We start from the raw sequence: 19,131 nt of genomic DNA on the forward strand, positions 1-19,131 counted from the left end.
TGTACATTTGCAGACTTGCTGCTTTTAGCAGTCCATAATCTCGATTTTGTTCACGATCTGCACCCCCCGATGTGAAAAAGTTATTTGTAATGTGTGATTTGTTGACCTAGAATTATCCTGAGAAGATGAAATATGTGTCAACGAGTGACGCCCAAGAGCCGTTCAGAGCAAGGGCATTGCTGGAATATCTCTGGGCAAGATAAATGTGATATCAGCTTGCAGTGGACCAGGATTTTGACTGACAATGAATACTGTTGAGACCCCTTCCTGCCCATGTAACCTGTTATGTACGCTACAAGAGATGTGACTCACACAGAATGAGAGCACCCTTCCACTTTGACACAAACCAATAATCAACATGTCTATATGTCAAAGTGGAAGGATGCTCTTGTCTTGGCTGAACGCCTGGACACCCCCCGCGGGTTAGGGGGAGTCCCATATTGGTTGGGACGAGAAAGAATTTACCCGATGCTCCCCAGCATGTCGTAAGAGGCGACTAACGGATTCTGTTTCTTCTTTTACCCTTAAGTGTTTCTTGTATAGAATATAGTCAATGTTTGTCAAGATTTTAGTCAAGCAGTATGTAAGAAATGTTAAGTCCTTTGTACTGGAAACTTGCATTCTCCCAGTAAGGTATTATACTATGTTGCAAGCCCCTGGAGCAAATTTTTGATTAGTGCTTTTGTGAACAAGAAACAATTGACAAGTGGCTCTATCCCATCTCCCCCCTTTTCCCGTCGCGATATAACCTTGAACGGTTGAAAACGACGTTAAACACCAAATAAAGAAAGAAAGAAAGTGATGAGATTAATGGAGCAAGAAGATTTCCACACTACACGGGAAGCAGCAGGCTGTTGACTCATGCTATATGTCTCAGTGGAAGGATGCTCTTGTCTTGGGTCAACGCCTGGACAGAGCTGTGGCGATGTACAAGACGGTGTATACACGGGGAACAAGGTACAATGGTGCCTGTGATGAAAGGACACCCTTGGGACCATGCCAGTGTCCCTTCATTGCAGGTGTCCTCTCACGACAGGTGTATTTTGGTACAGTTTACAAAGGGAAAGTGTCCTCTCACGGGAGGTGCTCTCTCTTCAAAAGGACGTGGTGTCGCAGGTACCAATCTCTCGAAGGAATAATTTTCAATTAATGATGTAAATGTTTAGAACTATTACATGACTGTCACAAAAGTGGTGAGATGAAAACAAAAATGTTGTCACATACATGTCGCATGTTGAAGGAAAGAAGAGTTTCCAATCTACCTGTTTGAAGGTTTGACACATTTTTCAATTTCTTGTGAGATTTGAAGATCTGTAAATATTTGTGCCCATCTTTTCTTCCCTTTTTCTGACCTTCTTTTCCTTGCTGTTAGGCCAAAAAAAAAATAGGTCTGTTTACGGTAACCCGACCGACCCTAGTTTTTTCGCGCGACCCTAGACTTTTTTTTGGCATTTGGGAAAAAAAAAAAAATCTTGGTTTTTTTGCAAAATAACGTAAAAATATGGTTTTTTGGAAAAAAAAAAAAAAAATAAAAATAAAAACAATCCCGACCTACCGACCCTATTTTTTGGGCCTATGTTACCGTAAACAGACCTATTTTTTTTTTTTGGCCTTATGTTATTGTTGAGGGTGAATAATAATGAAAAAAACGTATGGTACAAGGGATCTTGTGTGGCTATTTTTGTTTTGTTTAAGAGTGTTACTGGCTTGTTCTGTCCCTTTAAACTGAGGAAACTAGTTTAACAAGTGGACATTAGAACTTCATCATGGCATTAATGTCAATAATTTGTGCTGAAAAGAAAAACTGTTACACTTTGAAGAACATTTTTCACCTCTGCTTCTGCAGCTATTCAAAATCTTGTGCACTTTATAAGAACATTTGTTTCACATTTAAATGTTGGCATGTTTTTATGAATATTTTAATGTTTGTTGTTAATGTTATTGAAAAACAAAACTTGACCTTGTGTATTTTCTGTATACGAGAGACTGAAGATAGGTAAAAGTTACGCACAACGCTGATTTTCCTCTTGAGAAAGTTGAGTTCTCTTTGTAAATGAACTTAGGGTCATATTTTATGCTACCCCCCGCGGGTTAGGGGAAGAATTTACCCGATGCTCCCCAGCATGTCGTAAGAGGCGACTAACGGATTCTGTTTCTCCTTTTACCCTTGTTAAGTGTTTCTTGTATAGAATATGGTCAGTTTTTGTAAAGATTTTGGTCAAGCAGTATGTAAGAAATGTTGGGTCCTTTGTACTGGAAACTTGCATTCTCCCAGTAGGGTAATATATTGTACTACGTTCCAGGCCCCTGGAGGAAATTTTTGATTAGTGCTTTTGTGAACAAGAAACAATTGACAAGTGGCTCTATCCCATCTCCCTCCTTTCCCCGTCGCGATATAACCTTCGTGGTTGAAAACGACGTTAAACACCAAATAGATAAAGAAAGAAAGATATTTTATGCTTATTTTGGGAGATTGTTTAGCAAAACGAGTACTTTATATATTATTAATAATAATAATAATAATGCAAACTTTTATAGCGCTATTCTAGAAAAATGTCTACTCTTAGCGCTTTACAATACATACATCGACCAAGCGTCTTATTCTGTTTATTGTGTGAAACAGGCAGAATTCTGTCTTCTTTTTTGTTTTGCTAAGTGAGAAAAAGATTCCTGCTTATTTTACGAGGCCATCAAGAAGAGCTAGTTTGACATCTTATCAACAATGTATTGAAGCAAATACAAATAAAAAGAAGCGAAAAGGGGAAAAAAAAGGGAGAGGTTGAAGGAGGAAAGAAGGAAGTTTTGACACCTAGTAAGTGCACAGTGTGTGTGTGTGTGTGTGTGTGTGTGTGTGTGTGTGTGTGCGCGCGCGCGCATGTGTTTGTGTGTTGACGCTGATGGGGTCTATGTCGACCAAAAGAGTGGGATTCTCTGTAGGTCGAGTTCCTGTAGGTGGATTCCCTGTATACCTAAGACTTTAAAATTGGCAATCTAGTATACAGGGAATCCCACAGGGTGCAGTTTTTCAATAAAACTTGCAAACCATACTCGAATTTCTAAGAAATATCAAAAAAAGATCGAAAAACATCAAATTCTAACGATGTCGCTAAGCATCACGTGACTTTCATTGATATTAGCAAAACGCTACAGGAACTACACCCTGTGGTATTCCCTGTATACAAGATTGCCAATTTTAAAGTCATAGGTATACAGAGAATCCACCTACAGGAACTCGACCTACAGTGAATCCCATTCTTTTGGGCGACATAGACCCCAACAGCATCAGTGAACTGTTCCCAACCAGCCCAGGCAATTGCAAGCTTGTGATAGAGACTACATTATGCTATTGTTTGCCTAGTTAGGCCAAAACAAAAATAGGTCTGTTTACGGTAACATAGGCCAAAAAAATAGGGTCGGTAGGTCGGGATTTTTTTTTTTTTTTCCCAAAAAACCATATTTTTATGTTATTTTAAGATTTTTTTTTTTTTTTTTTTTTCCAAATGCCCCAAAAAAGTCTAGGGTCGCGCAAAAAAAAATAGGGTCGGTCGGGTTACCGTAAACAGACTATTTTTTTTTTTTTTTTGGCCTTAGCTTAAGTAATTGTCTTTAACATTATATGTGTACTTGTATGTGAAGATTCGTTTGAAACAAATGTGTAAATATTTATCTATATTGCTATTTCATATGTTACGTGGATTTCCATTGGTCAATTGGGCAAAACTGAGCTCATTGTAAAAGTGATATCGACGACATTTCCGTCGATATCAGTTTTGATATCGACGACCTCTTTATTGCTTCCCCACTTCAAAAACAAAAACACCTGAATTTAAAAACAAACAAATATATATGAAAATGTAATGATCCCAAAATTTAGTTGAGCAAGTGACTAAAGACTTTTTGAAAGAAAAGACATTTTTAAATACTGAAAAGTACAAGAAAAGAGTGAACAAAAAGAAATAATAATCAGAGGGAGGGATATGGAACAGCCAAAACTGAGACAAATACTTTTGTAATTTCTTTACAGTAAATACAAAATGTCCAGAGAATTAGCAATATATCTAACATTGACTGACTGTGTGATGATATCTTCTGCTATTGGTCTGTTTCGACAGTGATATCAAAATCTCGACCTCCTGTCTCGATTTTGATATCACTGTCTCAACAGACCATAGCAGAAGATATCATCACACAGTCCGTCAATATTGGGTACTGTTTAATATTAGATTGAAAGCCTCTCTTATACACCTGTTGTATTTTTTTTAACTCATCTCTTTTTTTGAGTTGGCTTGTATTTTTTTCTTCCCGTTTTTGTGATCATCTTTATGAATAATAATGACTATTCTGATAGCTTCTTTAGCTTCCTTATTTCCTTTGCCTGTCGCTACTGATTAAGGTTGAAGTGTGTCGGATATCTGCTGGGATAGTGTGCATTGATAACTGATCTATGGTTATACTGATAGGCTGTGCCATTTTTGCATCTTATTTTTTGAACATTTGTTGATATACATGCATTTATGTTGTGTGATGACCATGTAATTCTGTACATACCTTCTTCCTACTTTCAAAAGACAGATTAAAAATAGAAAATTTGGTTTGGGATGTGGACTTTTGTGTGTATGTTGGGCTATGTATCAGTGTGTGTGTGTTTGTGTGTGTGTGTACGTGTGAGCAAAACAGTAAATTTTGTTCAGCTATCCCGCCTCGCGATGATGTTGTTGCATCATGAAAGGTGTAGGTGTTATTCCGTTCAAGAGTAGAAGAAGACATGTTTTGATGCCGTTTTCAGCGGGTCATGTAAAGATGAACACCATATTTCAGAAACTGCACTACGCATTGCCTTCAACGTTGTAGGGTAGTGTGGTTTAGTGGCGTTTGATAAATGAATGAATCAAAACACTGCCAGTCTGCACAGAGAGCCTGTTGATTTTTGGTATGTGTCCAAATGAATGTACCAGGCTATGTAACAACAAAAATAGATCTGAGATGGTGAACTGATTTATTAGCATAGGAAGGACTGTGCCTTTAAAAGCCATTCCAAGTTACGCCCGGGTAGTGTTCACAGACAGCGATTCTAGCTGCACCACACGTTCTTCCTTTTCTACTTCCTATTCTCTGTTAGCAGTCAATCACTTTTTAGCATTAACTACATTCTAGATTTAATTTTCATAAAAATCCAACGGGTTTCCTGTGCTAGACGTTTGCGCCCCTGACAGCTCTGGAACATTGTGAGGATAAAGATTCCGGTCTGGTGCCATTGTTAACATTCATTTTATCTCAACAAAGCTGAAAGGTATCACACGAGAGAGGCGATTTCTTCTTCGCTGGGGGTAGTCAGTGCCTAGTATTGCACTTCTACTTAATTATTTATCATAGTTAGACTATCTTTTAACTATCCATTGAGCATTGTTTCAAAAAATCACTGTAGGTGCGTCTCTAGGTCCAATTCGCCAGGTAACGTTTCATAAAAGTTTGGTTTGGGGTGACAAGCTTTTCAGAAACAATTTCATTCGCCACACAGTTACTCAGTTTTACTATGAAAGTCTTGCATGTGAAAACATAAGGGACAAAAAAACACAAAAAGTCTTCAGGCATTTTTAAACTTTTCAGGCAACGTGAGAAACATAGCTGACCACAGTTCGAACCCCGGCCGGGTCATACCTAAGACTTTAAAATTGGCAATCTAGTGGCTGCTCCGCCTGGCGTCTGGCATTATGGGGTTAGTGCTAGGACTGGTTGGTCCGGTGTCAGAATAATGTGACTGTGTGAGACATGAAGCCTGTGCTGCGACTTCTGTCTTGTGTGTGGCGCACGTTATATGTCAAAGCAGCACCGCCCTGATATGGCCCTTCGTGGTCGGCTGGGCGTTAAGCAAACAAACAAAACAAAAATAGCTGACCACATTAAAAAAAATCTGCAATATAAGACTGCAAAGAGTGAAAATTGTTACGTAGTGCTTGCCCCTGTCGGTCGATCTTTCCCTACAGGCGGAAGGTATCGTTCACCGGACCACTAGATCTACTTTCATATAAAGACTAGTCTATGAAAGTAGTGGTCCAGTGAACGATACCTTCCGCCTGTGCCGTGACCAGCTTTTATTTTGTGTGTTGGGCAGGATGAACTGCAGCAGTAAACAGCCCTCCTAGAAAGAGGGTCACCAGGGGGGGGGGGGGGGGGGGGGGTGTCCGTGCACGCCGGACCTCTGTGCACGCTGCACGCTACGAGAATTTCCCCATTCCCATGCACGTTACGTCCGAAAAGCCCATTCCCGGTGGTAAAGCATCGCCCCCCTCTAGAAATAGCCCTCCAGTTGTGGCTCGAGTTTCATGATTTTCTTTCATCCCCTTTCTGTCTTACTTAGCAACTTACTGTGGGACAACTAACGCCCGCCCGGTAATGTTGAACTCTAATCGATACCGCATAATTTGGTCGTTGGCGAATGTGAAAATTTCTCCTGCCCGTGTCTGTACGCAGCTACACTATCTCTGGTGTACGCGAGCAAGGCACTTTGTATGTCGGCCACAGGCAACTTTGGGACAGAAAAGTACTTCTACATAGGAGAGCACTGGGCCTTAGAGTTGATTTTCGGTCTAAGAGAAACAACTCGCGTAATTCCGAAATCTAGTAACACTGTAAGAGTTGTTTCCCATTCAAAATGTTTGGCCTTTTCCGGAATGATTGATGACGTATTGTTCGGCTATTTTCGGACAGAAAAGAGTTATCACCCTTTGCTAATTCATTCTCGTTTTTCCCGAAGATGACGTATGAGGAATGCCCTGATTCGGGTGTTTTCGTACAAGGTGAGAGTGACTTCCCTTAGCTGATTAATTCTCGGTTTTTACGAACATGAAGTAAGAGCGACATTTTCGTAGAAGCCAGAGTTATTTCCCTTGACTAATTATTTGTCGATTTTCCGAATTGTGGCGGGAAGTCAGCGTGATCAATTTTTAAAAATAATTTTTTTTACTTCTGTTATTTGCCATTGATCATTTGAAACTTACTGATTAATATTTTAAGATCAGGTAATATCTCAGTGGGTTGAAAGCTGCAATTTGTTCAAAATGTTGATCACTTGATGGCAGCAACAACTCGATGAGCGGACTGTAGTCATTATAGGGTGAGGTGAGAAATCGAGAAAAATATTCTCCTTGCCGCTGTTTGTCGATATTTGAAAATAAATTGTTGCATATCGACATTCTGTGATGAGTACCTTTTTACCTATCAAATTGGTCTTATTGCAAATATTTTGACTTCAAATTTTCAAATTTTCAAAAAAGTTAGTCAGAGAGAAATGTGTCAGTGAAATAAATCTGGGGAAAAATCATAGCGAAGTGCGATTACTTTGACTAAAATTCAATTCTTTTACAAAAATATTTTTCTTGTAGGGAAAATATATTTCCGAGTTTGCCTCTCGAACACACACGCTCGCATGCATACATAAACACACACAAATACGCACACACACACATAGCCTACGCACACACACACACACACACACACACACCCACACAAACACACACACATACACGACCCCCCCCCCACACACACCAACACACACACACACACGAACCCCTCCACACATGCCAACACACACCATCACACACATACACACACGCACACACACACTCACACACACACACACACACACACACAAACACACACATACACACACACACACACACAAACACACACACACACACCTACACACACACACACACACACACACACACTAACCAACAAATAGAAAAACATCTAACAAAAATATTTTACAAACAAATATCAACAGATCAAACCCATTTGGCTCTGGACTGACAAGTCAAGGGAGGCAATTAGGCATTGGCTGAAATTGTCTCCCTTCCACTGTACCAGTTCAGTTGAATTTTATAATGGATGAATAGTATTATTTGAGTTCAGTCTTCTAAAATAACCCAATAGAAAGGGGAGGGGGGTAAAGAATCAATCGACACCTAAAATTGAAATGAAGAAAAAGAGAATAAAAGTATCAATGACTAAAATAAGGGAATCAACAAGCACCCCAGCAGCACTGTGCTACTACCACTGCCTCATCTCACGGTCTCACTCAGGCATAGTCTGGGATCATTATTCACAGTTCTCAAACATGCTTATGTATGCTGTGTTGACAATTATGCCTCACTGTGTTTCAGTTCCCATGGAGATGGCGGTGTTTGTACGAGAACATCTCAACTACTGGTACAGTCTCAAGGCCTACTACATGGCCAAGACCATGGCAGACATGCCATTCCAGGTACACTTCAGTCTTCGTAAACCCTCTTTCAAATCCTACAACCCCACCCACCCCAACTTGTTTGGATGAAAGATGAAATTTAGTGTGTACATATAATATAAGTTCATTCCGTGCTTGTAAAATGTCCCATGTCTTACTTAGTATGTACTTTAAAAAATCAGCCCAGAGGAAGTTGAGCTTGCGTGCTTTACAACAAGAACTATATTAAATTCATTTCATGGTTGTAAAATGTCCCATGTCTTAGTACATAATTTGAAACCTCAGCCCTGAATTTGTTACAGAAAGGCTAACTTTTTTCCCAAAGGTGCTTCTTGCTTAGAGGTGTTCTATATAATGGAAGAAGGACATGTCTGAACTAATAAGGGAACCGAAGCCTTATTGATATCATATTGTTCCTTTAGATTCTGTTCTGTTATTGTGTCACTACTGTCTGATAATTACGCCATGTATCTATAAGGAAAATAATTCGTCTCTTGCTTCCTCTTCCATTTTGGCATGGCAACCAATACATCACGCAAGTTAACTGAAAGTCTGTTGTTATATTTTGTGTGACTGTGCACTTTAAGAACGTAACAGTTTCCTAGGGACCAGAGCGATAGATATGTCAGGCTGGGAGTGCTACTCAGCAGGGTAGATTCAATGATCTTGGAAGATAAGGTTTTTATTTCTATTTGCCCTGAGTAATACTGTATTCATGCTATCTTAATTCTATTGTTTTGTCTCTTAACAGATTATATTCCCGCTGGTGTACGGCAGTATAGTGTACTGGATGACGTCACAGCCGACAGACTTTTTACGATTCGTCATGTTCCTCACCCTAGCCACGCAGACATCGCTGGTTGCACAGAGTCTGGGACTGTTGATTGGTGCCGCCACCTCGCTTCAGGTTAGACAGTTGTACTTCTTAACAGAGATATATATTATTATATGAAGTCTTATATCTCGCGCGTATCTCCAGACTCGGACTTAAGGTGCAGGGATCTATTTATGCCGTGTGAGATGGAATTTTTTACACAATACATCACGCATTCACATCAACCAGCAGATCGCAGCCATTTCGGCGCATATCCTACTTTTCACGGCCTATTATTCCAAGTCACACGGGTATTTTGGTGGACATTTTTTATCTATGCCTATACAATTTTGCCAGGAAAGACCCTTTTGTCAATCGTGGAATCTTTAACGTGCACACCCCAATGTAGTGTACACGAATATAGGATAAGACTGTCCTTCCACTGGCGCACCTACACAAATGAACAGCCTTGCTGCTTTCTGTGAATAGTGGTTTTACTTGCTGAATTTATTTTGTCGCATGTCAGTCTGCATAATTGATTCTGCACACACTCCCCAAAAAAATAATTAAACAAGAAGAGCAAACGCTCGATCGAGTCACTTTCGCAGTTCTGAATATTATATGAGGCATCAGATGGACAGGAAGAAATTGCTATTCACAACACAATACAGATGTAAATAATTTGATGTAAAGAATAATCCTATAAAGTTTGAATCAAATCCGATGAATAGTTTCAGAGATATGATATTTCAATTTTTTTCCTTCAAGACATACCTGTGACCTTGAAAAAGGTCAAAGGTCACCAAAGCCGACGTCAAAGGGTAGAGGTCACTGGGAGTCACGTTCACATAAAATTTGAGCCCGGTCACTTTTATAGTTTCCGAGAAAAGCCCAACGTTAAGTTGTGTGTTGCCGAACAGAAAAGGCTAGTTATCTCCCTTGTTTTTCTGATAACGTTCGTAAAAGGCTACAGATGTAAATACTTTGATGTAAAGAATAATCCTACAAAGTTTCAATCACATCCGATGAACTTTGTCAAAGATATAAAATGTCTAATTTTTCCTTTGACGCTGACCTGTGACCTTGAAAAAGGTCAAAGGTCAACGAAACCATCGTTAAAGTGTAGAGGTCATTGGAGGTCACGACTAAACAAAATATGAGCCGGATCGCTTTGATAGTTTCCGAGAAAAGTCCAACGTTAAGGTGGTGTCTACGGACGGCCGGCCGGCCGGCCGGCCGGACAGACTAACACTGACCGATTACATAGAGTCACTTTTTCTCAAGTGACTCAAAAAATTGCAAGCTGTACAGGAAGCAGGCAGGCTGATGGCTGTTTGAGTGTTGGTGTGTGTCCAAGTGGAAGAAGGTTCTAATTGTGTGACTGACAATCATTCAGTGACCCCCCGCTGGTTAGGAGGAGTCCCATATTGGTTGACTAACATAAGAGGCGACTAACGGATTCTGTTTCTCCTTTTACCCTTGTTACGTGTTTCTTGTATAGAATATAGTCAATTTTTGTAAAGATTTTAGTCAAGCAGTATGTAAGAAATGTTAAGTCCTTTGTACTGGAAACTTGCATTCTCCCAGTAAGGTCATATATTGTACTACGTTGCAAGCCCCTGGAGCAAATTTTTGATTAGTGCTTTTGTAAACAAGAAACAATTGACAAATGGCTCTATCCCATCTCCCCCCCTTCCCCCGTCGCGAAAAAACCTTCGTGGTTGAAAATGACGTTAAACATCAAATAAAGAAAAGAAAGGAATCATTCAGTGGTTAGGTCCATTAGACATCTAGTCAAACCTATTTACAGCATTCTGTGACTGACAATCATTCAGTGGTTAGGTCCATTAGACATCTAGTCAAACCTACTTACAGCATTCTGTGACTGACAATCATTCAGTGGTTAGGTCCATTAGACATCTAGTCAAACCTACTTACAGCATTCTGTGACTGACAATCATTCAGTGGTTAAGGCCATTAGACATCTAGTCAAACCTACTTACAGCATTCTGTGACTGACAATCATTCAGTGGTTAGGGCCATTAGACTTCTAGTCAAACCTGCTTACAGCATTCTGTGACTGACAATCATTCAGTGGTTAGGGCCATTAGACTTCTAGTCAAACCTGCTTACAGCATTCTGTGACCGACAATCATTCAGTGGTTAGGGCCATTAGACTTCTAGTCAAACCTGCTTACAGCATTCTGTGACTGACAATCATTCAGTGGTTAGGTCCATTAGACATCTAGTCAAACCTGCTTACAGCATTCTGTGACTGACAATCATTCAGTGGTTAGGGCCATTAGACTTCTAGTCAAACCTGCTTACAGCATTCTGTGACTGACAATCATTCAGTGGTTAGGTCCATTAGACATCTAGTCAAACCTGCTTACAGCATTCTGTGACTGACAATCATTCAGTGGTTAGGGCCATTAGACTTCTAGTGAAACCTGCTTACAGCATATTATAAAGAAAAAGAAAAAGAATTTATTTTGTTTTGCACTTACCTGTATGTAAAAAAAATTACAAAAAAGAGGGAAAGGTTATTCTACATTTACCTGTATGTAAAAAGTAAAATGACATAAAAGGAAGTGTTATTCTACGTTGACATGTGTACCTGACAGGTGGCGGTGTTCCTGGGACCAGTGACGGCCATCCCCATCCTGTTGTTCAGCGGTTTCTTCGTCACCTTCGGCACCATTCCCCCCTACCTGCAGTGGCTGTCCTACCTCTCCTACATCAGGTGAGACCTCCACAACATGCTGAACTTGAGTTCTCTGAAGCTTGTATGCCCTTGGCACGCTTTATGCAACATTTTCTTGCTAGTTTGAGCTGAAGGAGATTAAGGGACGTTCAGTGTACTATAATTAAAACACTAATGAGGTGATTTCACAAAAATGCGCTATTACTGTGATTAGGAATTACGTGAATGTGAACAGTAGTAAGTAAACACACTGCAGAGGTGAGATGCTCTATCGTTTTACTTTCACGGCAGGAAAAGAATTGCTTTTGTTGTTGCACAGTTCAGGTACCTCTTCTGTGTGACGCCATTATGAATGAAATTCTGAGCTGTGTCACTTTTATGGCAGTTTTAGGCATTTTTATTTGTGTAAAGTCGTTTCCCCCCAGCCCTAACTATCCTGTAACTCAAGCTTAGAGTGTAAACAAATCTTAACCTTTGTTTCACATGCATTGTTCCCTTGAATATCACTTTTTGTGTGTGTCTGTGCCTGTGTATGCTGGACAACATTTAGGCAACTTTTTATTTCGAAAACCCTGGGGTTACATGAATCTGGTAAACCCAACCCTACTTGACGTTGAACAGGTACTCCTTCGAGGGCGTCCTCCAGGCCATCTACGGCCGTGACCGCGGGGAGCTGGAGTGCAGTGAGAAGCAGTGCATCTTCACGCAGGCTTCCGACGTGCTGGAGGAGCTTGACGTGCAGCACGCAGAGTTCTACCTCGACTTCATCATCCTCTGCATCTTCTTCGTCATCCTCCGCATCGGCTGCTACCTCGTCCTGCGCTGGAGGGTCAAGTCCCAGCGCTAAAGGCTGATCGTCGTCGTTGCCCTGGCTTCTTCTTCTTCTACTTGTTCAGCGTTGGATGCTGGTTATTGCCGTGGCGACTGGACGCTTGAGGCCGTCGTGTTGGTGTGGAGATTGGGTTGTTCTTGCTGTGGTAGCCGAGGAAAGTTGAGTTGTTGCCGTGGTGATGTGAAAATATTGGGTCGTTGCCGTGATGAAGGGTAAATGAGGTCATCGCTGTGATGAAGAAACAATGGACTGCTACTTTCGGGAAGAGACTGGATTTGCGGAAGTTGAATTGCTTCTGTGGAAAAGACACTGTAACCATGGTGATATTGCAGTGGACTCAGCTCTGTACTTAGAGGATGGACATGGTAGCTCAGGAGATTGTGACAATCGTTGTTTCCATGATGATGCTCCGAAAGTGAAAAGAGACGATTTACAATTTTTATTTTTTTTTCCAAAGTTTGTGGCAGTGAAACATTGTGCCATTTTTGTTTGCTTTTTGTGTGGTGAAGAAGGAAGGTGGAACTAAAAGGACTTTGACTTTGATGTTTGTCGAGGGGTAAAGTGTGGGTGGTAAACGTGTGGATAGCTCAGAGCTCAGGGAAGAGAGTGAGGCTTGGAATTACAACGATAATTGGTGTCAGTTGTCTTGTGTTTATTTATGTCTGTGTAAGACTGTAAAGGCCCCAGGTGTAAAATGCAGAGCTCAATTGAGATCGGTTTTACAGGAAACTTGTCACTCATTTGAGAAAACGGTCGGTTACATTATGTACATTTGAGAAAACAGTCGGTTACATTATGTACATTTGAGAAAACAGTCGGTTACATTATGTACATTTGCAGACTTGCTGCTTTTAGCAGTCCATAATCTCGATTTTGTTCACGATCTGCACCCCCCGATGTGAAAAAGTTTTTTGTAATGTGTGATTTGTTGACCTAGAATTATCCTGAGAAGATGAAATATGTGTCAACGAGTGACGCCCAAGAGCCGTTCAGAGCAAGGGCATTGCTGGAATATCTCTGGGCAAGACAAATGTGATATCAGCTTGCAGTGGACCAGGATTTTGACTGACAATGAATACTGTTGAGACCCCTTCCTGCCCATGTAACCTGTTATGTACGCTACAAGAGATGTGACTCACACAGAATGAGAGCACCCTTCCACTTTGACACAAACCAATAATCAACATGTCTATATGTCAAAGTGGAAGGATGCTCTTGTCTTGGCTGAACGCCTGGACACCCCCCGCGGGTTAGGGGGAGTCCCATATTGGTTGGGACGAGAAAGAATTTACCCGATGCTCCCCAGCATGTCGTAAGAGGCGACTAACGGATTCTGTTTCTCCTTATACCCTTAAGTGTTTCTTGTATAGAATATAGTCAATGTTTGTAAAGATTTTAGTCAAGCAGTATGTAAGAAATGTTAAGTCCTTTGTACTGGAAACTTGCATTCTCCCAGTAAGGTAATATATTGTACTACGTTGCAAGCCCCTGGAGCAAATTTTTGATTAGTGCTTTTGTGAACAAGAAACAATTGACAAGTGGCTCTATCCCATGTCCCCCCTTTCCCCGTCGCGATATAACCTTGAACGGTTGAAAACGATGTTTTAATAAACACCAAATAAAGAAAGAAAGAAAGAAAGTGATGAGATTAATGGAGCAAGAAGATTTCCACACTACACGGGAAGCAGCAGGCTGTTGACTCATGCTATATGTCTCAGTGGAAGGATGCTCTTGTCTTGGGTCAACGCCTGGACAGAGCTGTGGTGATGTACAAGACGGTCTATACACGGGAAACAAGGTACAATGGTGCCTGTGATGAAAGGACACCCTTGGGACCATGCCAGTGTCCCTTCATTGCAGGTGTCCTCTCACGACAGGTGTATTTTGGTACAGTTTACAAAGGGAAAGTGTCCTCTCATGGGAGGTGCTCTCTCTTCAAAAGGACGTGGTGTTGCAGGTACCAATCTCTCGAAGGAATAATTTTCAATTAATGATGTAAATGTTTAGAACTATTACATGACTGTCACAAAAGTGGTGAGATGAAAACAAAAATGTTGTCACATACATGTCGCATGTTGAAGGAAAGAAGAGTTTCTAATCTACCTGTTTGAAGGTTTGACACATTTTTCAATTTCTTGTGAGATTTGAAGATCTGTAAATATTTGTGCCCATCTTTTCTTCCCTTTTTCTGACCTTCTTTTCCTTGCTGTTAGGCCAAAAAAAAAAATAGGTCTGTTTACGGTAACCCGACCGACCCTAGTTTTTTCGCGCGACCCTAGACTTTTTTTTTGCATTTGGGAAAAAAAAAGAAGACAAAAATCTTGGTTTTTTTGCAAAATAACGTAAAAATATGGTTTTTTGGAAAAAAAAAACAAAAAACAAAAAAAAACAATCCCGACCTACCGACCCTATTTTTTGGGCCTATGTTACCGTAAACAGACCTATTTTTTTTTGGCCTTATGTTATTGTTGAGGGTGAATAATAATGACAAAACATATGGTACAAGGGATCTTGTGTCGCTATTTTTGTTTTGTTTAAGAGTGTTACTGGCTTGTTCTGTCCATTTAAACTGAGGAAACTAGTTTAAAAAGTGGACATTAGAACTTCATCATGGCATTAATGTCAATAGTTTGTGTTGAAAAGAAAAAACTGTTACACTTTGAAGAACATTTTTCACCTCTGCTTCTGCAGCTATTAAAAATCTTGTGCACTTTATAAGAACATTTGTTTCACATTTAAATGTTGGCATGTTTTTATGAATATTTTAATGTTTGTTGTTAATGTTATTGAAAAACAAAACTTGACCTTGTGTATTTTCTGTATACGAGAGACTGAAGATAGGTAAAAGTTACGCACAACGCTGATTTTCCTCTTGAGAAAGTTGAGTTCTCTTTGTAAATGAACTTAGGGTCATATTTTATGCTACCCCCCGCGGGTTAGGGGGAAGAATTTACCCGATGCTCCCCAGCATGTCGTAAGAGGCGACTAACGGATTCTGTTTCTCCTTTTACCCTTGTTAAGTGTTTCTTGTATAGAATATGGTCAGTTTTTGTAAAGATTTTGGTCAAGCAGTATGTAAGAAATGTTGGGTCCTTTGTACTGGAAACTTGCATTCTCCCAGTAGGGTAATATATTGTACTACGTTCCAGGCCCCTGGAGCAAATGTTTGATTAGTGCTTTTGTGAACAAGAAACATTTGACAAGTGGCTCTATCCCATCTCCCTCCTTTCCCCGTCGCGATATAACCTTCGTGGTTGAAAACGATGTTAAACACCAAATAAAGAAAGAAAGAAAGATATTTTATGCTTATTTTGGGAGATTGTTTAGCAAAACGAGTACTTTATATATTATTAATAATAATAATAATAATGCAAACTTTTATAGCGCTATTCTAGAAAAATGTCTACTCTTAGCGCTTTACAATACATACATCGACCAAGCGTCTTATTCTGTTTATTGTGTGAAACAGGCAGAATTCTGTCTTCTTTTTTGTTTTGCTAAGTGAGAAAAAGATTCCTGCTTATTTTACGAGGCCAACAAGAAAAGCTAGTTTGACATCTTATCAACAATGTATTGAAGGATAGCTGGATTCTTGTTTTGATGGATTTTCACTGTTCAAGTCCTTGTATATTTATGAATACTTCACTTGATATTATGGTTTACTCAGCATGTGACCGTTTGGAGAGAGAGAAAGAGAGATTGCATTTATCTGCCTGGAAAATCACTCAATTTTTGGCTGAATAAATGGCACAGAACTGTGAGAAAAAAGAAAGAAAACAAGAAACAACACAGAAAAATAATTCCATCATGTTAGAAGCTAATAAATAAATCATACCATTTTGAATACAAAAACAAGAAAGGTATGTTGTTGGGAATGTCTGCTGAATGATAAAACAAAGTTTAATTTGTGATAAAACAAAGTTTAATTTATGACAAAACAAAGTTTAATTTTTGACAAAACAAAGTTTAATTTGTGATAAAACAAAGTTTAATTTATGACAAAACAAAGTTTAATTTATGATAAAACAAAGTTTAATTTATGACAAAACAAAGTTTAATATGACAAAACAAAGTTTATTTTATGACAAAACAAGCGTTACATTCACTGATATTTGATGATGATTTTGGATTTCATACATTTTTGAGTTTTGTGTAATTTAGAATAGGAGAAAGACTTGTGAGTCAGGAGCGTAACTCCAGGAAATCAAGGTTTTTGCTCCTATGTTTTTCTCCATTCTGATGCAGCCAAAGTCCCACAAACAGTTCACTCTTCCATTGGATGTACTCTGTGTTGGTGTTGACCTTATATATTTTTCTTCAGAAATGTAAATTGCACATGTTTGTTGTATGAGTTTTGTGTTTAGTGGCCAAAGATACCCTGCCCCCCCCCCCCCCCCCCCCCAATAAAAAAAAAGCGAAAAGGGGAAAAAAAAGGGAGAGGTCGAAGGAGGAAAGAAGGAAGTTTTGAGACCTAGTAAGTGCACAGTGTGTGTGTGTGTGTGTGTGTGTGTGTGTGCGCGCGCGCGCGCATGTGTGTGTGTGTGTTCACGCTGATGGGGTCTATGTCGACCAAAAGAGTGGGATTCTCTGTAGGTCGAGTTCCTGTAGGTGGATTCCCTGTATACCTAAGACTATTGGCAATCTAGTATACAGGGAATCCCACAGGGTGCAGTTTTTCAATAAAACTTGCAAACCATACTTGAATTTCTAAGAAATATAAAAAAAAGATCGAAAAACATCAAATTCTAACGATGTCGCTAAGCATCACGTGACTTTCATTGATATTAGCAAAACGCTACAGGAACTACACCCTGTGGTATTCCCTGTATACAAGATTGCCAATTTTAAAGTCTTTGGTATACAGAGAATCCACCTACAGGAACTCGACCTACAGTGAATCCCATTCTTTTGGTCGACATAGACCCCAACAGCAATAGTGAACTGTTCCCAACCAGCCCAGGCAATTGCAAGCTTGTGATAGAGACTACATTTTGCTATTGTTTGCCTAGTTAGGCCAAAAAAAAGGAGGTCTGTTTACGGTAACATAGGCCAAAAAATTAGGGTCGGTAGGTCGGGATTGTTTTTTTTTTTTTTTTCCCAAAAAACCATATAAAATTTTTTACGTTATTTTAAAAAAACAAAAGATTTTTTTTTTTTTTTCCCAAATGCCAAAAAAAAAGTCTAGGGTCGCGCAAAAAAAATAGTCGGTCGGGTTACCGTAAACAGACTATTTTTTTTTTTTTGGCCTTAGCTTAAGTAATTGTCTTTAACATATGTGTACTTGTATGTGAAGATTCGTTTGAAACAAATGTGTAAATATTTATCTCTGTTTAATATTACCAGATTGAAAGCCTCTCTTATACACCTGTTGTATTTTTTTTAACTCATCTCTTTTTTTGAGTTGGCTTGTATTTTTTTCTTCCCGTTTTTGTGATCATCGTTATGAATAATAATGACTATTCTGATAGCTTCTTTAGCTTCCTTATTTCCTTTGTCTGTCGCTACTGATTAAGGTTGAAGTGTGTCGGATATCTGCTGGGATAGTGTGCATTGATAACTGATCTATGGTTATACTGATAGGCTGTGCCATTTTTGCATCTTATTTTTTGAACATTTGTTGATATACATGCATTTATGTTGTGTGATGACCATGTAATTCTGTACATACCTTCTTCCTACTTTCAAAAGACAGATTAAAAATAGAAAATTTGGTTTGGGATGTGGACTTTTGTGTATGTTGGGCATCAGTTGTTGTATCAGTGTGTGTACGTGTGCATGTTTGTGCAAAACAGTACATTTTGTTCAGCTATCCCACCTTGCATTAATGCTGTTCTTAATTGAAAGGTGTAGGTGTCATTCATTTCAAGATCAGAAAAACATGTTATGGTGCCATTTTCAGCAGGTCATGCAAAGAAAACCATATTTTAGTTATTGCATGGTGCATTGCCTTCAACCTTGTGAGGAACTGTTGGGTGAAGTATGCTCATCCGTGGAATCTAGATTGCTTTGGATCAGCGATGTACTAAGCTTTTGATGGCAAAGTAGGTGGTTGCGGAGACCTGGATACCCCAAGAGCCACACAGTTAAGTTTTTTCCGGCAGAATAGTGTTTGGAGCTCTTTCCGCTCCATTTATTGCTTACAGATTTTCTTCAGTATTTCTGTAACATTTTTTGGGGGGTAAAAACCCAAGGCTCCCACAAAGAAGTTTTTGTATACTTCTCCCCCTGCGAGTGAAAATTCAAGAATGTTTGATTAAATTAACCTTCACCTTAAGACTTCATGTAATCTCCAATCACTATACGACCATCCCATTGCCCAACTTTTAAAAGATTATCTTGGTAAACAAAAAAATAAGGGATGACGTAATTTGAACTTCACAGTCCGGATGATGTGGGTTGTTAACAACCCATAAGGAACTACCGTATTTGACGGACTACAAGCCGCGACTTTGAAAAAAAAAATCGCATTGCGGCTTATAAAAAGATGCGGCTAAAACGTTACCTAAACTTGAATAGCATTCACCTAATGGAAGTCGCAG

General features: G+C 39.5%; 2 protein-coding genes across 7 annotated transcripts in view; both read left to right on the plus strand.

Annotated features, from left to right (window-relative positions):
- LOC138972668 (ATP-binding cassette sub-family G member 1-like) overlaps positions 1–18,303 on the plus strand; it is a 91,139-nt gene extending 72,836 nt beyond the window's left edge. For 5 of the 6 annotated variants that reach the window (XM_070345320.1, XM_070345325.1, XM_070345326.1 and 2 more), the window contains 2 exons: positions 16,453–16,644; positions 16,687–18,303. The gene's annotated coding sequence lies outside the window, so the exon portion shown is untranslated. The remainder of the gene's footprint in view (positions 1–16,452; positions 16,645–16,686) is intronic. The other variant, XM_070345324.1, reaches the window with a different exon arrangement.
- Positions 8,169–13,028, plus strand: LOC138972665 (ATP-binding cassette sub-family G member 4-like). The gene is made up of 4 exons (XM_070345319.1): positions 8,169–8,263; positions 8,994–9,149; positions 11,681–11,799; positions 12,382–13,028. Exons 1-4 carry the CDS (start codon positions 8,174–8,176, stop codon positions 12,605–12,607), a joined length of 591 nt encoding a protein of 196 aa, XP_070201420.1. The 5' UTR covers positions 8,169–8,173; the 3' UTR covers positions 12,608–13,028.
- Positions 18,304–19,131: the final 828 nt, after the last annotated feature.

This window comes from Littorina saxatilis, linkage group LG8, assembly GCF_037325665.1.
Source record: "Littorina saxatilis isolate snail1 linkage group LG8, US_GU_Lsax_2.0, whole genome shotgun sequence".
In the NCBI taxonomy this organism is placed as follows: Eukaryota; Metazoa; Mollusca; class Gastropoda; order Littorinimorpha; family Littorinidae; genus Littorina; species Littorina saxatilis.

What these genes read in the sequence shown, in the direction of transcription:
- LOC138972665 (XM_070345319.1), top strand. Translation starts at nt 8,174, where the DNA reads ATGGCGGTGTTTGTACGAGAACATCTCAACTACTGGTACAGTCTCAAG. An exon ending in TGGCAGACATGCCATTCCAG is followed by an intron (nt 8,264 to 8,993) that starts GTACACTTCAGT and finishes GTCTCTTAACAG; the next exon opens with ATTATATTCCCGCTGGTGTA. An exon ending in TCCTACCTCTCCTACATCAG is followed by an intron (nt 11,800 to 12,381) that starts GTGAGACCTCCA and finishes GACGTTGAACAG; the next exon opens with GTACTCCTTCGAGGGCGTCC.